Below are 22,744 nucleotides of genomic sequence, written 5' to 3'. Positions count from 1 at the left end.
AATTTTGTAAATTTGTGTGGGGGAGGGAGTACCACTAACTCTCTCTGCCTATGAGATAATCTGCAGCTAGGAAGAAGTTTAAATGTAGGAGATCTTTTGCTGCTCATGAGCAACCACAGGAATGTCAGACCTTTAAAGTGTAGTCTATGACGTGCTCCTTCCTTATTTACTTTTGCCCTTGTTTTTCTGACTTTGGGTACCACAGTTACAGAGCAGGCTTTTACTGCTTCCCCAAAACCAATAGGAGAAAAAGCAGACCAAGATTATCTCTGTTGCAACTGCACTATGGTGAATGGAGTTACAACTGAGAAAAAGTCTCAAGGTTTTCAGAGAGACCAGACACCCTTTGGTGAATTACTTGTCAGTAAGAGAGACTGTATGCCAAGATAAGTCAAGAGTGCAGCTTTTTGTATTTGAGACGAGGGCAGATTGCTTGATAAACACCAGATATAGGCTTCAGTAATGGCTTTGGTTCTTTTTTTTTGGAGGGGACAATTGCTCAATACCTTCTGCTTTAGAAAGCATTTTTCTGCCCAGTATAGCACTAATTTTTCACTGGTTCTTCTGCTCATTGCAATTACTCGTCTAAATCTTTCATGCCATTTTTCCTAAATGAAACTGATTCCCTGTTTGTCCTGCCCAATTGTCTTCCAAGTCGCAGCCCAGATCAGCAAAGGTCCTTTAATTACTTCTGACATTACACTGATGCATATGTATACCTATGCATCACAGGCAGTGAGCGTGGGGATCATACTTGGTTCTTCCTTCTCACTAGCTCTAGATAGTTCCTTGTTCAGTCTGTGGTGTGTTCTGCTTTGCTTATGTGTAGTCCCTGTGAAGGACATGGCTCACTCTGGATGCTTAGAGAGGACTCCCTGAATGCATCTGGATTTAAAAAGCAGGTCTACTCCAAATGCTTCTGCTGGACCTGTGTCATGACTAGCAATGTCACATCACCTATGGGTCTCACTAATTCAGATTTACCCTTTTTCTTCAGTTATTCAATACACTTGCAGTTGGCATATGAATATAGAGCATCAATAATGAAAGGAAAATGTAGTGTCTTCATTTTGCTGATTAAATGAATTCCAATTTGTACTTCAGATCTGAAGTTTGTAAATCTGTGATTTTATACTATTCTACAACAAGAAGAATGTTTTCATGGTTGAATGAAATCTGACACTGGAAACTGGGGTTAAAATATTCCCCTGAAGAGTCCAAAGCAAATGGAAACAGTAGGAATCCTATCAATATGTACTGTACAGGCAGTTAGATGGGATTGTATGGCATTAAACAATCAACAGTGTATGGTATTTTCATCACTGAAAGTGAAAAAAACCCCAGAACACTCCACGCTAAAAAGACTGAAGCTGGTCTGTGGCTATCGACACTCTTTGTGTGGGACATCCCAGTAATTTGCTGAAGCAGGATTTCAATCAGAAGCTGTATTGGTATTATTGACAACTGGCCAACCAGTCTGAAAGATCACTTATGAGCACTGTTAAATGGTCTTTCAGTCTCCAGCAGTGTGCCTCCTACACAAAGTAATAGTTTTTAATTCTAATATGTAACTGAATGCCAGACAGCAGCCCTGGATCGGGACAGCTGACGTGCCACTTAGCTGAAAGATGCTGGTTTAGACAGGCTGGAAAGAGATCAGCTATATCAGGCAAATAATTTCTTTCATTTTAATTCTGTTTCCCCAGAGGGGGCAAGACAGTCCTGTCATGTGACGTAAAGAGAAGAGAGGCCAGAACCAAGTTCAACCCACCCAGCTCCAGCAGTAGAAACAGCAGAGGTCCCTGCAAATGTGAACTGCAGAGTTAGCTCAAGGCTTCCCAGTGATGCGGACTAAACTGAATTTTGTCATCCCATACAGAAACCAATGCATATATTTGCTTTATGCAGGGGCAGGATCTTGACCTCCATGGCCAAACAAACTGTGGGCCTTGGGGACTTGACCTCCCGACCAAACTGCTTCCTCAAGCAAGTTGTAGCTTATTTACTTTCTTGCTACCGCCCTGCAACTGGAAAGGGTGAACTCTGGGGAGAACAAGTAGAGTGCTATGGTCAAAGCGGATTTTGTTGCTCTTTCTGTCCAAACGGGTCAGATGGATGTATGTCCTATTATTTGGATAGCCTCTCCTTCCCTGGCAGTAGCTCCCACCACCATCCCTGGATGGAGCCTTCAGTGGTAGGTGAGCATGTGGAGTACTCTCAGAAGTGGGAGTCAACCTCTGTGGAGTGCTCCAGGTTTGAACAGCCACTTTCCATCCTCAGAAAATGACAACACAAGCAGATCAGTTGAAATATCCCTTATGAAGGCCACTCTGCTGCTCAACAACAGTCTGCTGCTCTAAAAAATGCAAGCTCTATCTATGCCTTGCTTTTAGGTAGCTTCACTTAAATTCTCAGCTTGGTCAGATCTCTCTACATTGTCATTTCACCTTCTAACAACGTCACTATGGAAAATGTGCTAAAGACACTTCAAAAAAAGGCAAAATTTCAGTTAGTTGCTGACCAGAAAAGTGAGGACTGTTTGCATCTGAGACATTGTTTCAGAAGCAGCAACAGGATGTGTTTGCCCTAAGTAGTGGCAGGCAAGCTCTGTCTGGGAGACAGATAAAAGAAGTAGATGAAAGTCACAGTGGGCATTAGTCAAGAAAATTAAAAACAAGGATAGACCAGAGAATAAGAACTACCAGAAATTCAAGCTGAGAGCATGCTAGCTTCCCTCATTGGAATGAGTTACAGGAAGATCATTTGCCTTCATCAGGCTAATCTGACGCTGACTGGTGTCAGAAAAATCAAAACTTTGTATTTTGCATTTAATTTCAGAAAGTATGCTTAAAGAATTACAGTTTGCTTTATTGATGTTTTTAACAACAATTTACTATATCTTCTCAAAAGAAACTAATAGTAAACTCAGCTTGTTATTCCTCCATGACCTTGATGTTTAATTCATGTTTTGGTTTCAAGTTTCTCCAACCTACTATGTAATTTTTGCCAGCAGTATGGAGGTTTGTTCTATGTTGACTTTGCCTCCCATTGAGTTATTTTTTTGCCTGCCATATTTAATCCACTGATTCATAGTTTTAATGTTTTAAATCACAAAGGATATCTAAATACCACGTAGGAAATGAAAGTTTTAAAAGTAGTTTTGGGCTTTATAAACATAAGTGTGGGAGGCAAATTTAATGGAAAGTTAGCTAAGAGACTGAAAGAATCCCTGATGCCAGCAGAATTCCTTCTTTCAGTATAATATTGCAGTAAAAAAAAGACAAGCCAAACTCCAATGCAGAGAAGAGAGTTCAAGAGCCCAATAAAAATTTATTTTGAGTTTTGTTCTTCCTTAAGGCCCAATTCCTTTCCAATAATCAAAAATATTGCAATAATTCCTTTGAACATGTACTGTCAGATGAGGGTTTGTCTAACTTGTGTTTTCCCTGTAAATTAGTGCTTAGGCACCGTGAAGACGAAGCTTTTAAGCGGCAAGTACAAAGAGTGAAATTAATGCCTGACATACGACCATTTGCTCTTTAGCCTTACAGAAGGGATAACTTGGACTAAACAAGATTTTCCCCAGCATATGCCTCTTTCTCTTGGCATTCAGGGGGAGTAGTCACCAAGTTAGTGAGTGGTGGAGCAGCAGACACCAAGATATCCTAAGGTCTGTGAACAAGATGTACATTATCCACCTTCCCATAACATTTCCTCTTTCTTTTCTTTTCTTTTTTTTTTTTTTTTTTGTATGAGGGGAAATTGTTTTGTCCTTGATCTGGATAGATGTGGCTTGGTACTGCTGTGACAAAAAGACTAGACCATGGTCAGGCACCGATGACTACTCAGTACAAGAAGGTGGTTTAGAAATGAGTATAGAAAAATGAGGCTTCAAGACGAAAGCAAAGCCTGGTGAAAAGGCAGTGCTAGAGGTCCCCATGGAGAAAGAACCCTGAAAACTGGACTGAAATGAGGAAGAGAAACTCCCTCTCCCAAAGAGACCTTTTGGACAGTTTCCTTATTGCTATGGCTTTCTACACACACATTAATAAACATTTGTGAGATACAAAGCAACAGTCCCTCTAACTTGATACACTGTTTCTGACGCAAGTAAGGTCTGAGTCTTCTGGTGAGCCCCGGAACTGACAGCCTTGTGTAAAACTCTCTTGAGGAAAATTCTGCTAAATCCATGGCATTTAGTGGTTGAGTTATGGCCTGGAAGGATCCCATTCTCATCTGCTGTAAGTAGATCTCTGCAGATGTATATCTGCAAATGGTCAAAGTTTGTCCTCCCCTAGTCCATGTAACAAACTGATCTTATCTTTACAGATCAAGTTTTTTAATCCTGTAAAGTTGTTTTTTGTGGGTTTTTTTCCCTCAGAATCTGACTTCCAGAAACAAGTTACATGGTCTTCAGGAGAATGTCTCATCAACTATATAGGTACTGCATTTCTTTACGTTTGATTTTGGCACATTCCATCTGCTTTATCATAAAAAAGGAACACCTATGGTGTGTCTCTATCTGTCCTTCACATTCTCTCATCTCCTTGAGTAAATATTCCATCTCAACCAAGCTTCTTGCCCGCTTCCCCCCACCTCCTCGCCAAAACTTTACCAAATTCTGCTAAATAAGTATTTATCCCTTTCTACAACTTCCTCTTTTTCACTGGCAAAGGACCATGGGTGATATCAGCTCTGCTACAAGTACGGCTGTTGGTGGCATAGGATGCTAAGCACAAGAATATTTACCCAGCTTCTTGGAGGGATTTAGAAGCTACTTTCAGAGCCATACTCAAGCAGCTAGTTTAAAGCTAGCTTGGTTTTCTCCACAACATACTGCAATGTCCTGCTATAATACAATGTTATTCACTTTCCTTTTTCTTACAAGAAACTCACATCTGATTTATTTAACTTTTTACAGCTGTAACTGCACAACAAGCAGCCTTTTACACCACAATATTTGTAAGAATACCTAAGTGGCTAAAGTTAATTAGTGCTGAGGATGCATGGCAATTTCAAGCCATGATTTCCAATGTGCCCTAACAATGACTTACAGAAATGAAATTTTCTCCAGTACTGGGTCATCCAGATACCAGAATCTTTGAAATTACTGTCAGAAATGTCTAAGCATCTTTGCTCATCAAAATAAGTGTAGACAACTCAATACATTGGCACCTCCTGGTTCAACCTTTCTTCCAGATATTTCAAAGTAATATTGATCCTACATTTTGCTCCTATGATAAAAAGGTCTACTATTAAGACTGTTCCTGGCTCTTCCATTAAGAAGGACATTTATTCCATAAAGGTGCAATACGTGTAAAAGGGCACAGTGAAATCAAGGTATGGCTCACGTTACAGAGCTTTGAGTCTTCTAGTTAGGACTCCTTCATGGTGCAAGAAGGATCATTCTGTTCTTACATTTTTCTTTTCTTCAAATGTCTAATCTATTTTCAAAACTTGTTTGAAAGTGAAAATCTAAGGTCGCAATGTGTACATATGTGTACAAAATGCAACGTTATCAAGGTATTGATAATTAAGGTGGAATGTGATAATTTCCCTGTCTATCTAATATGGCATAATACGCTTGGATGCTTGGCTGAAAGTGAAATGTTGGGCTTGATGTATACATACCTTTGTATCCCAGAATGGCTACTGTGATTGTTAATAGGGCACATAAAATATATAATAAGATGATGGAAAACTTCAGTGCCCAGTTGTTTTTACATTTGGTACATTGAGTCCCCTCCTGAATACCTGCAAAAGAAGATTTTAACAATTTTAAAACAATGACACAGGACACATTGTTGGTTTTATCTCCTCATTTCATTTTCTCTGTTTCCTAAAGAACAAATTGTTTATGTAAGCAGATGATATACGGGTGCCTATCTGCCTATTCTGCCAGGATAGCCTTCCACGGTGGCTAAATCATCAGCTTAGTGATAAAATCCCTTCAGGACTTAATAATTAGGAAGAAAAGTAGATTCTCCTTTACTGGAAACCCTGTGGCTTTCCTGAGAAACGGGACTATTTTCTAATTGAGCTAAACTTAGGAAGTAAAATATTTATTAGCATCTCCTCTGTCGGGTATCATGCCACAGCAATTCTAGTCTTAGCATTCTGTCTCTCTACAGGGGCAGTAGGAGACAGTAAATGCTTTGGCAGAAGGAAAATACAGAAATAAAATAGCATTGTGAAAACCTGGTAGGAGTATTGGTCCTGCTTTGTAACCATTACTACAGATGGTTACCATGGGAACACTTCCTTTCCACAGTGAAAGAGATTTTTTTTCTTATTTTTGGGTGCTACACAGGTGAAGCTAGAGGTACATCTAGATTGACAGATAAATGCTGGTCAATTTCCCTTGTGGAAAAGTTTAAGAAAAAGGGCCTCAAGCTAGTGAGAGAAAACAGGCCTTTAGTACATTATATTTCAGCTTTTTGCAGAAAGGTTTGTCATGTTTGAGTCTATTAGGGAAGCAAAAATTTTTTTGTACGTGCTCCTCAAGATGAGCTCAAGAGTGCTGGAAGTGCTGATTAAACTACCAAGAAATCAATCAGAAATACAAATGTGTAGAAACACGAAAACTGGACCTCTGTGCTGGAACGAATGGATGGGATTTTACCCTTCCTTCTGATGTACATTAAGCAGGCCAGGATTAACGTAGCTTTCTATGTCTGTCAGAAAATGCATCTCTTTGATATTTTACCCTATTTGTGTACTATGAGGGGAGTCCCACAGGAAAGCTTTAAGTTCTAATAAATTCTATGTACCAGATAACTAATCAGAACTTGCTCTGTAGCTTTTTATGAGTAACTTATATTTCCCCTGAGGCCTAACCCACAACCGATTTTACTTTTCCCAGCTCATGACCTTCTGCAGAGTGTTTTTTTTATTCTTCATTTTTTTTAAGAGAAAAGCACGGGCCACTTCCCCTGAGTTCATGGAAGATGGGTGACTGACATACCAAGTTAAGTCAACTGTGTTCCTCTCTCAAAGAACAGCATTTTCCAGTGACTTCCTTAAGCTCAGGGTACTTGAAGGAGGGATTACCATATTGGAGCAGCTCAGGAAGAAGATTTATACAAAGTTTATTTGACAAGGCATTTTCCTCAGTTCCCTCTGCACATATTCTGTCTGTGACTAAGGCTGAGATGCATCTCTGACAGCTCAGCCCATTTTCCACATGAAGTCATCTCATATTCTTTCTAAACTTTTCAGGTATTACATCACATTCTGTTGAGATGTGATAAAAGCGATGATATAGACTTGGGTTCCTTGGGGTTTAGGCATAAGAACAGTTAGGAACACCTGATCCTTTTTTTTCAGGAATAGGATTATTAGGGGAAAATGAGACAAAGACTTGTGAGCATAAACCCAAGAACAGAAACTCTAGAGGAGAAAGGCTTCTCTTGTGCCTGTGCAGGTGAGAAGGAAGGGAGATGGCACAGAGACAGGCAGTTGCATAGCCCACTTATTGGTGACTTGGATTTGGAAGGCTGTTAACTCCTGTACCACAAAAGAAAAGGTGAAGGGTCCATAATTCAATAGCTAGGTTTGCGTGTGGATCCTCATGCATGGTTTCATTTTCTTTGTTTCGTTTACAACCTCTAGGAGTTTGTTCGTGAGGAAGCTCTGCTTGTTGAAAAAGCTGGAGGGAAAGTGCAATTTTCAAAGGCTTTGCAGTAAGTATTCAGAGACTGAACTTATTTCATGGTGGGAATTTGTGGTGTTTGGAGCACCATTTTGCTGCTGTTAGCTGGTACTAAAGGGCTTATTGAGTCTCTGTGTGCTGAATGTGAGATTTTTCCTCCAAAGGGTTTAATATCCTGATTCTAGTCCTGGAAGTCTTCGAACATTCCACATGTCAAAAAACAGGAGAGGCTTGGGGCACAAAGCACATCACATTCACCTTCTAGCTACACAGACAACAGAAAGCTTGATCCTCTCTATTTTAAAGTGAATGGAAGCAGGACCAGGTCCATAACTGGGAAGAGTGACAGACTGCAGAGATACAAAACACAAAGGCAGAAATAAAACTAAAACCTTGACAGTAAATGCACATAGAAAAGTTTCACTTGATTAGAATCTCATATTAAGACTACTCATTTTATGACATGACCTGCTTTCTGTCACCATACCCAGGCTTCCTGTGTAGTGTAATGAGCTGAAAACTCGCTGATGTCATTGGGTGTATGGCAGCTCAGCATCTAGGATCATGTACATTCAGTGCTTCATAAGTATCTTATTTCACTTGTCTTAGTCCTCTATTGGCGGTTCAATAAAACAGCACTTTGGCTTTTTGGAACTTTTACTTTCAGTGTATTTCAAACTGACATCAGAACAGCACCCCAACAAAAGCCAGACCTTTCCATCCTTTAACAGTCCAACGTTGTTGGTATCAATAACATAAACACAGAGTACTAAAGCGATCATCCAGGCTAGAGTGATTCCATTAGCCAAGCTGGACTGGAATTGTATCGCATTACCTTCTGGCGCTTTCTGCCTGTCAGCTTGACGCTGCATCTGACTGCCATTGAACCCTCGCTGCCCTGATATCCAAGGAGGGAGTAAAAAGCTAGGGAGCTCTAACAGGCTGCTTTCTCTTCCTTTACCTAGAGATGGACACTGTAAAGTCTTCCCAAGCTATTCAATTTACTCTTTATTGCAAATACACAGTGCTCAACTCTGCTGCTAGTAACAGCTGACTTTCTAGTTTATTAAGCATATAAAAATTACTGAAGATAGAGGTACTTTAAAGAAATTACAAGACTCATTCTGATGTCTTTTTGTGCAGTTAAGTAAGCCAGGCTATGAACTAAAGGTAAAAGCCAGGAATGCAACCCTCTCTGTACAGGGATGAATTACAGTGTAATCAGGGCTCCACAACCTTCCCAAGCATGAAGCCTGGCTTCAATTTTCCCTGTTTTCTTCCTCACTACTCTGTTTAAGGACTCTTGTTCTGATACAGGAGACCCATTTAGTGAGTGCTGTGAGGACACATTTTTATAAGGGTTGCTCTGAAAAGATGTGATAGCCAAAACATTAAGCAACAACAGATGGGAGAGCATTTCGAATGCTTAGTGTGACTACACAAAACCCAGCAGGTTGTCTTAAAATCGTACAGGTTTATCACAAAAGATGAGAGTCAAGGCTTGAAGGAGCCCAAGCTTGGGCATTAATTTGACAAAGTGTCCCCAGTTTTACCCACTTGACTGCTTGTTTTCACAGCTTGTATAAAATTCAGTGTTCTTCCAGAAGATGTATTACCTCTCATCTAGAAAGCTGTAGAGAAAATGTACCGGGGAAGAACATACATGCCCATTTCATTGATAGAACATCTGGAAAATCTGTAAAAGGGGATTCTTGGTTGAAGTCAGCTCTTCTCTGCTTGTTATTGCTGGTGCTAGCGCAGCACACCCCACTCTGTGTTCTGCACACGTGTTTTCAATGTTGTTCTGATCTCAGACACTTGTCAGTAACTTCCAAGCCCAAGGTGCCAGGGTCACTTCCGCATGATGTGCATTTCTCAGTGCTGATTTGATCAACGTTTAATAAATATCAGATGGGACACAACGTGCCTCATTTCACTGGACACATGCTTTTTTCCATTCCTTTCCCTGACTTACTAAACTAAGAGCTCTGTTTTTTCTATCTCACTGTTGGGAAGACATCTGGCCAAACAGACAGCGACCTAGTACAAAGAGATCCTGCTGGCTCACATGCTTTGGGGACCCCCTTCTCTGCAAACCAAGATGGTCACAAAAAAATATGCAAGAGAGACATCCCCCTGTTACCAGGCTTTGTAGTATTTGTTTTTATAGCATTGCATTCCAGTGACTGAAGACTTTGTTCTCATGCAGGGGGTATACATCTGCAGATTCCTTTTGGGCTCCAGATAAGCAGAGGTTTTGCTGGGAGAGGAGATGGATTTTTTTGTTTTGTTTTGTTTTGTTGTTGTTGTTATTCTGTGTTCTTTAATGGGAGACTAAGTATCTTTGCTCTTTGATATGGCATAACCACCTTATAAAATGCCTGACTCCTCAACTATATTATGCTTCAGGAGCATGTCTTTGAACATTCAAATACGATATGCACACATTTTTTTTCTTTCTGAATAATTCTTTTAAAAGCATTTGCCTCTTTGTCCTTTTCTTGGCTCTTGGTGCAGGATCTTAGGTGACCTTATAATATTTCTGCCAGCAGATCAGTTTTGACAAAGATGCAGGATTCCCATTTTAACCCTGCCAAAAAATGCACTGGTAAAATTGAAGAAATGTAGTGCAGGAAATGCAAATCCATATGTTAGTTGGAAGAGGTATTTCCCAGTGAGAGTCACTGAAAAGAGATAACATGCCTTGAATTTTATAAGGAAGACTGCAAGCTTAGTTTGAAGCCTTCAAATGATAAATTTTGCAAAGTTAATGTTTTCACAACTGATGAACGACAGATCTAATATTTACATTTAAAGGGGCCTGAGCAAACTAAGTCCATCTTGTTCCAACTCTATTACCATGGGAAGGTGTCCTCTGCTCATGGCATGGGAGGTTGGAACTAAATGATTTTTAAAGTCCCTTCCATCCTAAACCATTCTACAATTCCATGATTCAACATGTAGGTGGGAATCAAATACTGAGAGGTGCTTAACCGTGCAGAGTTGTAATAAGTTCCCAGTGGGCACCTATCTCACTTCTGAAAGTAGATGATCCCAGGAGGAACCCATATCTAGGTTTAAATAACTAAATGCCTTGAAAAAAAACTGTCTGTAAGCACTTAAATTCAGGCACCCAAGTGTAAAATGTAGTTTTTTACTTATACCCATGACTAGCCATTAAGAAAGTAAGTTCTGTCTCTTAGGACAGGGAGGATTTGAAAACTCAGGCATGTGAGTGTACATATACACACACACACACACACACACACACACACACACACGTACGTACACACACACACACACACACACACACGTACATACACACACACACACACACACACACACACACACACACACACTTATCTTCAAATATATAGAAAAATATATGCAAACTTTTGTACTGACACAAAACCAGCATATTGCATCAGCATTCTCTTGTCAAAAGCAGAAACGTCTTGGCCAACAACAAACTTTGAGAAGCTATGAGATTACTAGATCCTGTCAGCCATAAAATTCAAAGAGAGATTTTTGCCTTCTCTTCTGTGTGGTGTTACAGGTGATTAATCTGTCCTTCATGAAAACAATTCCTCTGATCCTCCTCCTCTTCCATGAATGGTTTCATTGCAGTTATTAAAACTGATGATTCAATGGCTCCATATGACTAACCCAACCTCAGAAAGCAATCTTTCCTTATAATGGTTATAAGTGGCTATAAACAAGACTAGTTCATGCTTTTTAAAACTATCATTTGGAGATACATCTCCTTTCTTCAGCTTAGAGTATATTCTTACACTATAAAGCCTATAACCTGAGCTAAGTGCAAACAGACACCCTACGTTTATCCTACCTACTGCATAAATGTCCATGTCTATAGCCAATTTATTGGACGGGCGTTCAGCATGAGACTGCAGCCACAAGAAACATAGAATGCATTTGGGGCTTCTCTGAACAGCTGTTCCTTTAGATGCTGCACAATGCTCCAGTTCCTCTACGGCTCTGCCACCTAAATGCTGCTGGACAACCCTTTCTAGGGGTAAGCCTGGCTAAAAGAGCAGATGCACAGTTACTGCATGACGGGTCTTCAGGAGAGTACCAAGTTCTTAGGTTGCAGTTGTGAAGCACCTGGTTTGGGAGAGCCATGTTGCTGCCCTCCTTCAAACTGAGCTGTTCCTCATGCAGCAGCTTCCTCTCATGTGCACATCCACCCCCAGGGCTTTGTGGGGAAGAGCTCTAGACCAGTTATCCAAGACCCTTTATTGTACATTATAAAATAGGGGTGGATAGTACTAAATTATGTCTGCTGCTAACCCCTTCTTCACTTCTCAGTCAGTCTCTTGCCATAATTTCCTTTCCACTCAGCCCTAGGGGCAACAGGAGTGCCAACTTTCCTCCCACATCCACAGTCTTTGCTGGTCTCTGCAAAGGCAGTAGTCCTGTTTGCCCAGGTGGTGCAGTGCTGGCTTGTGGGCAGGTGGATTGCAACAGCCTCTTTAACATCATTCTCAGACTTTTACAATGCCATTGGAAAAAAATATTTGGGGCAAAACCACTTTCATTTGTTCCAGATTTTACTTTTTTTTCTCCTGGTTTTGTAATCAGATAGGGATAAAAGCAAGTTATGCTTGCTTTGAAAAGGTTTCTGATTTCTTACTAGGAAGCAATTAAAGCAGCGAAACTGGAAAGCCAAACGGTGGGTATGTACTCACTTAACTTGTGCCAGATTTCCTATGCCAGGTGGAAAATCGTGAAACATAGCAGTAAGACAGAGGATGGAACAGCCACTATGTATCTCAAGTAAACACTGCAAGACACAGAGCTTCCTTCTTCATAAATTAATAAATAAATAGACCAACCCCAAAACACTCCATCTTCACAGGTTTCTACAGAGTTGTGTATAACCTGATCACCCTCTTACATAGTTGGTGGCCTGTACGAATAAACTCTGGAGAGGAAAAAACACAAATCAAAAGTCTGTTCTGAGAACTTATGCCTCAAAAGAGCTGTGTGACTCTTGCCAGGATCAGCGGTGCCAGTGCTTGTGATTTTATCCTGTGCCCTTCTCTTTCCAAATGCAAGGTCCTGCACCTGGCTAGGCAGCCTTCAGTACCAATACAGGCTGGGGGATGAAGGAGCAGCCCTGTGGAGGAGGACTTAGAGGTACTGGTGGATTAAAAGCTGTGCATGAGCCAGACCTGTGCACTTGCTGCCCAGAAAGCCGAGAACATCCTGGGCTGGTAATTCTGCCCCTCTGCTCCGCTCTGGTGAGTCCCCACCTGGAGTCCTGCATCCAGCTCTGGGCCCTCAGCACAGGAAAGGCACAGACCTGTTGGAGTGGGTCCACAGCAGGGGCACAGAAATCATCAGCGGGCTGGAACAGCTCTCCTGTCAGGACAGATTGAGGGAGTTTGGGCTATGCAGCCTGGAGAAGAGAAGGCTCCAGAGACACTTTATTGGGCCTTTCTGTACTTAAATAAGTCTCATGAGAAAGGTTGGGACACCTTTTAGCAGAGTCTTTTGCAGTAGGACCTAGGGAAATGGTTTTAAACTAAAAAGGAGTAGATTCAAACTAGATATAAGGAAGAAATTTTTTATGATGAAGGTGGTGAAAGACTGGAACAGAGAGGTGGCAAATGCCCCATCCCTGGAACCTTTCAAGGTCAGGCTGGACGGGGCTCTGATCAACTTGACCTAGTTGAAGATGTCCATGTGCATTGCAGGAGAGTTGGACTAGATGACTTTAAAAAATCCCTTCCAACCCAAACTATTCTATGATTTTATGATTCTTGCAGCTATATGAGAGTCTTTCAACTTTCATTTTAGGAGAACAACATACTCCTAGACTTAAAAAAAAAAAGAAGGTGGGGAGGAGTTGTTCGTTAAGACTAAACAATAGAATAGAATAATCCATCATTTACATGACTGACCCCAAAGAGTTGCTCTCACCACTGAGGAGCCAATGCTGGGACTGGTGCTGGCAAGGCTCACCATGTCCCTCATTCCCTGAAGTTGGAGGGTGGCATTTTGTCCCAAAAGCCCAGAGTATTTAAGTAAAAATGGGGGATTTCCTTCTACAGGACACCTTAGCAAATCCCCACCCTTGATGATCCACAGGTTGCAGCTCGACAGTCTGCACTCAGGGGAGGCTGGGCAAATTCTCCTCCATCAGACTGAGTTTGTTGGATGCAGTGGCTGCTTCCCGTAAATCCAAATCCCACATCTGACATAATAAAGAGCCTCAGAGGGCCAACACTGTTATCTCTGGAAAGCTTTCAGACTAAGAAATACTTTATTCTATGTAATGTACACAAACCCTTTCATTAAAGGAGGGGAGAACCCTCATTTTCAGCCTGATCATCATCTCTCACTTATTTATATAACCCAGCCAGCATTTTCCCTCTTTGTTCTTCTTCACAGTAGACTAGAGATTCACAATGAATTGTCAGAAAACTTAATGATACACTTCAACAACCATCACCATTTAATTATATAGTATTACTAAACAATGTCCTACTGTGATTAAACACTAAATATCTTAATTGAAAGGATACAAAAAGCCCAACCACAACACAGGCTAAGCAAAGACTGCTGAGTATCTGAACTGTACGTTAGGCAAATATTATGAACAGCACTGAAGGACCAGCATGGTAAATTTTAAGAAAAATAATGGATTTGCAACCATTTAAGGTTCACTCATAGCAACGTGGTAAGAATATCATACCACCAGAGCGTCCAATATCCCACAGACTATTAGATTTAAAGACATGTCTAGAACTTAACTCAAACCAGAAACAGAAACCAGTAAGTGCTGGTGCTTTTAAATAGCTGTCTGGAACAAGAGAGATGTGTCTAGCCTCAGTTATTGAAAATCAACCATGGCATCACTCAGTGCAGTCTCTTGAACTAAATCCCAAAATCTAATGAGGCTGTTCAGAAGACTCATTAACACTTACAAGTATTTAAAAGGTGTCAAGAAGATAGGGCAACACTTTTTCTGTAGTGTTCAGTGATAGGACTAGGGGTAATGGACAAAAGCTGGAACCCAAAAATTTCCACTTTAACTTAAGGAAACACTTCTTTACTGTGAGGGTGACGGAGCATTGGCACAGGCTGCCTAGGAAAGGTGTGGAGTCTCCTTCTCTGGAGGTTTTCAAAACCTACCTGAACACATTCCTGTGTGACCTGATCTAGGTGATCCTGTTTGAGCAGGGGGGTTGTGTTGAGGATCTGCAATTTCGAAAAACTTATCTACACAGGAATGCAGATAAGCAGGCACTTCTTTATTATGCAGTGCTGGGAAAACACGGGGGGATAGCTCCTCCATACGTGCTTCTTGTTAGTTACCATTTTCAGGGTTTTTATACACCTCAAACAAAAGAATCATATTTGCTAATAAAAGCATGCATAAAATGTCCATCTCTTAATTTTGCCCTTTACCTTGATTGGGTCCTAACTATCATAAACTTTCAAAAATCACAGTGATTGATCAAAAAAACATATCAGTCCATTTGTTTTAGTAACAACTAAGGTTACAGCCAAGGTAACCTAACGAATACATATACCAGGGTCTTGTGGTTAAGGTAACAGCTAAGGTAACCTAACAAATACATTTACCAGAGTCTCCTGGCCAAGGTAACAGGTCCCTATCAGGTGTAGTATGTAACTCTTGCAGTTTGATCCTTATGTGATTCAAATGAATACTTAATCAATCGGTGTCTGAGTTATTTGCAAGTGCTTAGCTAATTGATTCAACTATTACTAGCTGACTAACAAGTGCTTAAAAGGTGCTTGACTACTTATTGTGATGATAAGTTGTTAACTAAAATAATTGTGTATCTGCAACAGTTGGACTAGATGATCTTTACAGGTCCCTTCCAACCCCTACCATTCTGTGATTCTGTGAAAGGAGGAAAATAAGTAACAGGCTTAAAGTGTGTATTTCCGCCTCCCCCCCCCCCCCCCCGACATTCTCTATTTTTATAACATAGCACTTGGGTGCTAGTGACTCTAGTAATGGTGTTACATTAATTTGTAAGGAGAAAAAATAATAACTCTCTGCTTTGTTGCTTTTGAGATACACTTCTTTAAGAGAGCAACATGATCTCATTTGGGTCTGGGAGTGTGGTAGGTGCGGATACCACCGACAGTGACACCTGTACTGCTGTCACAAATGCTGCTCCAGCTAGCTACAGAAATTAAACTTTTTTTTTTTTAATGTGCCTGCACAAGCTAAATGAGAATACTCAGCAACCATCTGTTCTGTGTAGGTTTCTGTGTAGGCAGGTACGTGTACACATGCACCACTAACGTGGTTGAGTCAGGTTGTTCGTTTCAGCACATTATAAAATCCCATGTGTCTCTGCAAAGTCTACTTTTAAACTCTTGTAACTCACATGAATCTAAACCAATTTTTGCTAGCTAGATGGAAGCACACTGCATATCCTTCTCATTCACAGAATCACAGAATCTTAAGGGTGGAAGTGACCTTGAAAGATTACCTAGTCCAACTCCCTTGCCAGAGTAGGATCTCCTGGAATAAGTCACACAAAAACCTCTCCAGATGGATCTGAAATGTCTCCAGAGGAGGAGACTCCACAACCCATCTGGGCAGCCTGTTCCAGTGCTCCGTCACCCTCATAGTGAAGAAGTTTTCCCTTGTGTTTCTTTGGAATCTCTTATGTACCAGTTTGTACCCTTGCCCCTTGTCCTATCATTAGATTCATCTTTTTTGTTTTTCTCTTTTCCACTGCCTGGTGGAGCAGAACAAAATAAAGTTTCAACCATATTTAATAGCATAAAAACTGCATTTATCTTTTTCTGTTAAGGAAAAATATAGAGTTGCTTTTGATGAAGCTTTCAACAGAAAAAAATAATTGCCTGCAGGCTGTGAAGTACGCACATCTTCGTGTGGAAAAGCAAAACTTTGAGAAAATTATTCAAGACCTGCCTGGACACGTTCCTCTGCAGCCTGATCTAGGTGACTCTGCTTCTGCAGGGCAGTTGGACTAGATGATCTCTAAAGGTCCCTTCCAACCCTACCATTCTATGATTCTATAGACTGTGATTTGTTAGCATTAATATGCAGATGTATCTGTATCCACAGGCTTCTTTACATGCTCTATCTGGCATGCTGTAATAAAATGATGACACAGAAGTGAAAAAAGTTAATCAAGATTCGGTGCCTCAAATTCATATATAGACCTTTATCCACCCTTCACTGGATTTAGTGGTCAGGCTTCTGTTGCCTTTGTTAAGAAGCATTCTAACTTAAAAATGGCTTTTATTTTTTTTTTTTTTCCAAGAGGACTACATGAGGACATTATTTGGAATATAAAAGATTTTTGTGCATGTAAAAGAAGAAGTGAAGGTGTTTCTTCTATTCATGCTGGGTACTTAGCAGTTACATAGGCCTCTTATTTTGAACACGACCCCAAAAACGAAGAGGACCACGAGGAAGAACACAGTACAACCTCACAGAAGAGAGTGAGTGCACTCACAGCATGGATACAGAAGCCCACTCTACTCACTTAATTATGGCTGCAAGTGCAAGTTGCCACTCTGACTAGCTTTTTCCATAATGGTATCGACTGGCTGCCTGAGATACCAACACTGAACAGAGAATAAAGGATCCCCACAGGCACTGCATCAAATGTAGCTCATGGTCATAAATCCATTAGCTGTAAATTCGTTCCTAATCTCCTGAGGATACATGCTCAACTACAGGAGAAAAATGATGTCCAGGTATAAATGCTGCTCCTCTGGAAGTGTGCTGCCTTACTCTCTTCAGCCAAAGCGAGACATGATGTTAAATCACCTCCAAAGGAGAGGGGCTGCCAAGGATAGAATTTCTTTTTCACCTCACTGCTGTCTAAAACTACTTTCTAAAGGTAGCATTTTTTCCTTAGAAATATTACAGGCTTGATGGATGAGATCAATCTGCCACAACCCACCCTCAGTCTCTCCCTCATTATTCTGAATCTTGTCTTTTCAAAATAGATGTTTTCCTTTGCAAAGGTGGATCTCTAGGCTAAGAGGAAGGATTGTGACCCATCACTGCTATTCTCTTTCAGCTTTCTTGTCTGCACTCTGCTCTTCCTTCTCTCCTGTCTTCTCTGTGTCCTGCAGTATCTCCATCTCCTGAGCTCTCTCTGTACCCTGGCTCACCCACACCTCACTAGAATCCAATTTCCTGGATAAAAAGCAGACTTGGAACAAATTCCTCAGGCAATCAGAACATTTTTTGCATGATTGTGCCAATGCACAATGCCTGTACAATGTAAAAAGTGAACAGCTCATATAAATGGATTTTTTTCCCACCTAATACCATCACAATTCCTGTGATTTTTTTCCCTCTTAATATTCACCTATATCTAGAGAGGAAGTTTTTATTCTGAAAAGTACTAAAAGAAGTTTCCTGTACAGATGTGGAAGTGTGGCTGATGAATGCAATTCATGTTTTCCCTCCTAACACAGCAATAAGCAAATGTACACTGTCTTGACCAACACTGGAAACTGAATTTAATATGCTTGTTGCAAGTGTGGAAAAGATATGCTGAAGGGCATCCAGAGTATGTAGACAGACAAGATAAGTGACTAGCTAGGAGTACAACAAACATACTACTAACCAGTGCCTTCCTAATGTCAACGCAATCACTGTGTTGAGTAGGTGAAAACTCTACTGCAAACATGGAAATACAGAAGTTGACAAATCCATGAAAAGCATTAACCTGCTAAACTTGTAGGGTGTACATATGCCTTGGAACAGCTTGACATTCTTTTCTATCTTGGGAAATTTATTAGGCTACTCCTTAACAAGGCATTAAATGTCTTGCTACAGTTGCAATAATAATAATATCTACAGTAATAATACTCTCCCTCAAACATATACTCCATCCTCTAATCCTTTTCTTGATAGCTTTCAAAATAATGGAAGACTAAGTATTTGCAAAATATTTTGTAATGGAGTCATGGAGTTTTAGGGTCATTGGTTCCAGAGCATAACAGAGGGAGCTGCCATGAGGCCAGAGGCTCCTTTGATTCAACATCTGCAGACAGAGGACTCAAGTCCAGACATTTCAGGCTCATTGCTATATCTTATGAGAGCATTGAGGTTTCCAGTGAGACACTTAAACTGAATTGCTGTTGTTATCCAGAAGAAATTAAAAATTAGAAGATTTCCCAATAAAAAATATTATGTACGTTGATGGAGAGAAGATCCCAGGTAATAAAGGACACTTTAATTAAAAAGCAGAAGGCAATATATTTATCTATAGCTACAAATGGGAACCTGTAAATTTTATTTTAGATGAGAAGTTTTAAGGGAGACCTGTGGGTTTTTTTTCCCCCAATTGATATGTAAATCTATTATTAAAAGTTATTAAGAAAGGTACAGTCTTATGTTATTAAAAAATCCAAACCCAAATCTTAGCTGGTATTTCAGTGAAGACAACCCCAAGCTAAGTGAAAACAATGCTTACTTCTTTGGAGCCAAACTGTTCATAGAAGAAAGAAAAAAGGAACTGAGTGAACTCATAGTGGTGAGATGTGTAATTTTTTTATTTTGAAAAATTATTTTTCCTGAAGTTAATGCTAAAGACTTTTGGACTGCAAACCTTATTATCTGCCTTATAACTTTTTTATTGGTTTCCAATGCTCTTCTAGACTAGTAAATTTATCATACTTTTGATGTTTTGAAGAATGCTGAAGTCCTCAAGTAATGGTTGCAATAATCAGGTTTCCTTATTTTGATATGATATACCACTGAAAATATGAGGCAAAATGGTCCATTTCTGTACTCATTGTAGAAAGTGGCAAACACTTAGAAAGTTAATAGAATTGCACATTCTTGTGTCAAGCATGAATCTCCTTTTCAACTCTTATTTTTTGCAAAAATACCAAGACATCATGGGCCTCAAAGCAAAAAAAGAAAGACTGAAGCAAATCTAGGGTCAATATTTAACTTTAAGGTCAATACATGTCGATACCTCTTGCCCTTTCACTCACAAAGAAGTCAATATCAGCTGTTATTTATGCCATACTCTGCAGCTGCTCTTTTGAACTCCAACAGAGAAATACATCACACCCTTGACCCATAGTCTTTCAACCTAAGTGTGGAGGTAGTATAATTTATTTGCTCAACACCAATGTCAAATGTTTGGAGCACTAAACTGCACTAAACACTCGTTCCTTATCACAATTTCAGTTACACAATTGTAACCTCTCTGGCTTCCACAGTGTTACAGACAATTTTTACCAGTGTAGGTGCATTACTTAACCCGGGAGTTGGAAAATGTTTTTTCTTCCACATCAAGCTAAAAGCATAGACTAGAAGAGCAGGTGAAGCAGCCAAAGTGGCAGCTCAGTGGAAACTTTGGATTAAAAACATCAACACATAGCACTATAACCTATTTAAGCAAAATCCAATAAATTTCAAAATAACTCTCTTTTGTGTCTTCAGAGTCAACAAGCACTGAGTCTCTGTACTAAGAGTTCAAAGTAATAGGCTGAAAAAATAATTTTCATGTATTGAAGAGCACAAATATTTTTGAAAAATATCTGTTTCTCAGAGGTTTTATTTGACTTAAAACATTTATTTCTTGGCTGGTTCCTTGTACATCAAATTTCAGCCCAGGATGACTTTTTTCCATGGCTGAACTACATACTCCTGAAAAGCAGATTTGGAAATGTTGAAAACCATAAGCTGCACCTAAAGGCACACGAGAGGCAGAACTTTTAGTCTGTGAGTAACTTTTTCTTAATGAAAGATATATTTTGCTTGCTAAGCACACTTCATACATCACCTTCTGGTACTCTGATTTTCACTCAAGCTTCTGCAAGGACTAAGTGTTTGGGCATGTAAGATGTAGCCTTTGCACGTAAAGTCTAATGATTTTCACTATTTTGCATGCTCTTTTTGTTCTACACTTCTATCCTGATCCACAAGAAAAGCAGTTCTGTTTGCTAATTTGAATGATACCTTACTCTATTCAGATAGCATAGATAACACTTTCTTTAATCCCAAGATAACAAAAAACATTCAAAAATATTTTTAAGGTGAATGAATGAACTCACCTTCTTCATATCCTATTACATGAATACTATTTTTTACTGGCAAGATCATCTTTACAGTTTTAGAAGGTGCTGTTGCACAGTTGTGCACATGATAGTAACGCAATGCTAGAGTATGCTAAACTGTTTGATTAACGTCCTGGTAGCAATTTATCAAAAGATGAGAGAAGACATGACCAGCCACAGTGTTACACTCCTGCAGAAATTATAAGGGCAGTCCTATTTGTTATGCAGGTTCCTCTCTCTTCCACTCCTTGTTTTGTTAAGAGCTTGTTAAAGAAAAGTTAAAGACACTTATGGAAATTTCCTCCAAGTAGTCTTCCAAGGTGCATGAGCAAACTCAGGTCAAAATTTTGCCGTACATGGACAGAAGCCAGAAGATAGAAAAACACTTCATTTTTAATCATTGTTTCATTAGTTACTAAACTGCTTAGCTGCTCCACAATATTTTGTACTGTCTGAAAACAGCATCCAGTTTTGTGGGACATCCTTCTTTGGCCTCAGACACTGACACAAACTTTGTAAGGTTTCCAAAGGAACATAAAACTTAATGCATAGCTAAGGATGAGTATAGGGCAGCCATTCAGGCAAGTTGAATCACAGGATAAGGTGGGTCCATTTACAGATAATGAATGTCAATGTACCTTAGAGTATAGTGGGAACAAAAAGTATAAACCCTGTGCCTGTGCTGGGCTTGGAGAGTGGTGCTCTAAAAAGGATAACAGGAGTATGATGACAAGAAAGCTACCAAAGAATAGGAGTTAGGGCAGAAAGGGCAGATTCAGCTTCTCATCATGCTGCAATGACCTGGTAGTTGGACAGGTCTTGGGCATCCAGCTCTAAAAAGGGACGTACTGCTGTGGTTCTCCACAGAATCACAGAATGGTAGGGGTTGGAAGGGACCTTTAGAGATCACCTAGTCCAACCCATCTGCCAAAGTAGGTCCACCTAGATCAGGTCACATAGGAACGCATCCAGGGGACTTTTGAAAACCTCCAGAGGCGACTCCACAACTTCCCTGGGCAGCCTGTTCCAGTGCTCCAAGTGCCTTCTCAAGCTGGAGACAGTCCCCAGAACATGGACAACCTTGGACAAACTCAGTGGCTTGAGGTCAGGCTGGTCACAAAAAGGTCAAGAGAAAAGGTCTCCTGGGGCTGGTGACCAAGGGTGGGGTCAGAAGCTGCAAGGTCCCACATACAGAAGGGAGTTGCTATTGATCTCACATCCATAGGGTGGGGGCTGCAAGTCTTGCCAGGTGTCTCCCCCGCTATGAGTCTTATCACAGGATTGGGTTTACAGTGAGGGGCTTAAATTGAACCAAGTGCTTTTTTTACTTGGAACAAAACATAAAGGAAAAAAAGCCCCACAAAACAGAAGACTTGACTGCAGATTCTAAGTGCTTTAATGAAGCGCTGGCACTAAAGGGCATTTTTATTAAGAGGCAGGAGTAACATACAGCCCTGGCTACCAGTTGGAGGCAGAAGGATGTCTCTTGGAGATGAAGCAAAAATGCAAGCAGTGGAGGTGATTACAACTGGAACAAATTACCACCACAGGGGATTCCCTGTATTTTAATGTCTTCCGATCAAGCCTGACTCCTCATTTAAAAAATATGTGTCAGCCAAAAATTAAGACATTGGACTTTGTACAGGAGTAACAATATGATTGTATGGCCTATCTTACACAAGAGGTCAGAGTAGCTAAGTGTTTTGGCTCTAATCCCTACAAATGGAAATAGGTGTGTCTCTGCTCTAGCCTGCTGAACAGAAAATGTATGTTTTCAGGGGAAATTAAAGGTGATGACAGGCATCTCACTGCCCTGAGGTGGACATGCCTTTTGGATCCAGCTAAACTTGGAATTAAGACAGAGAGTGAGCAGATAAGCCTCCCAGATGTTTTATAGCACTGGATGGGGACAGCAGATGGTAAGGGTCAGCATAGCTCTGTATGCTGGAACAGCAGAGATTTTTTTTTTCTGCTTATAAAACATGTATAAGTCTGTTTGTTCAAGAAACAAAATACAGTGAA

The 22,744-nt window shown here is 40.3% G+C and overlaps 1 protein-coding gene across 2 annotated transcripts in view; it reads right to left on the bottom strand.

Annotated features, from left to right (window-relative positions):
- Window positions 1-22,744, bottom strand: part of COLEC12 (collectin subfamily member 12) — a 95,755-nt gene that overhangs the window by 13,421 nt on the left and 59,590 nt on the right. For both annotated transcript variants that reach the window (XM_061995851.1, XM_061995852.1), the window contains exon 3: window positions 5,632-5,754. In XM_061995851.1, the coding sequence (XP_061851835.1) occupies window positions 5,632-5,754 (123 nt within the window). The remainder of the gene's footprint in view (window positions 1-5,631; window positions 5,755-22,744) is intronic.

The sequence above is a fragment of the Colius striatus genome, chromosome 4, assembly GCF_028858725.1.
Source record: "Colius striatus isolate bColStr4 chromosome 4, bColStr4.1.hap1, whole genome shotgun sequence".
NCBI classification, from domain to species: Eukaryota; Metazoa; Chordata; class Aves; order Coliiformes; family Coliidae; genus Colius; species Colius striatus.
Note: the sequence above shows the minus strand (reverse complement) of the source record. Positions and strands in the feature narration are given on the sequence as shown.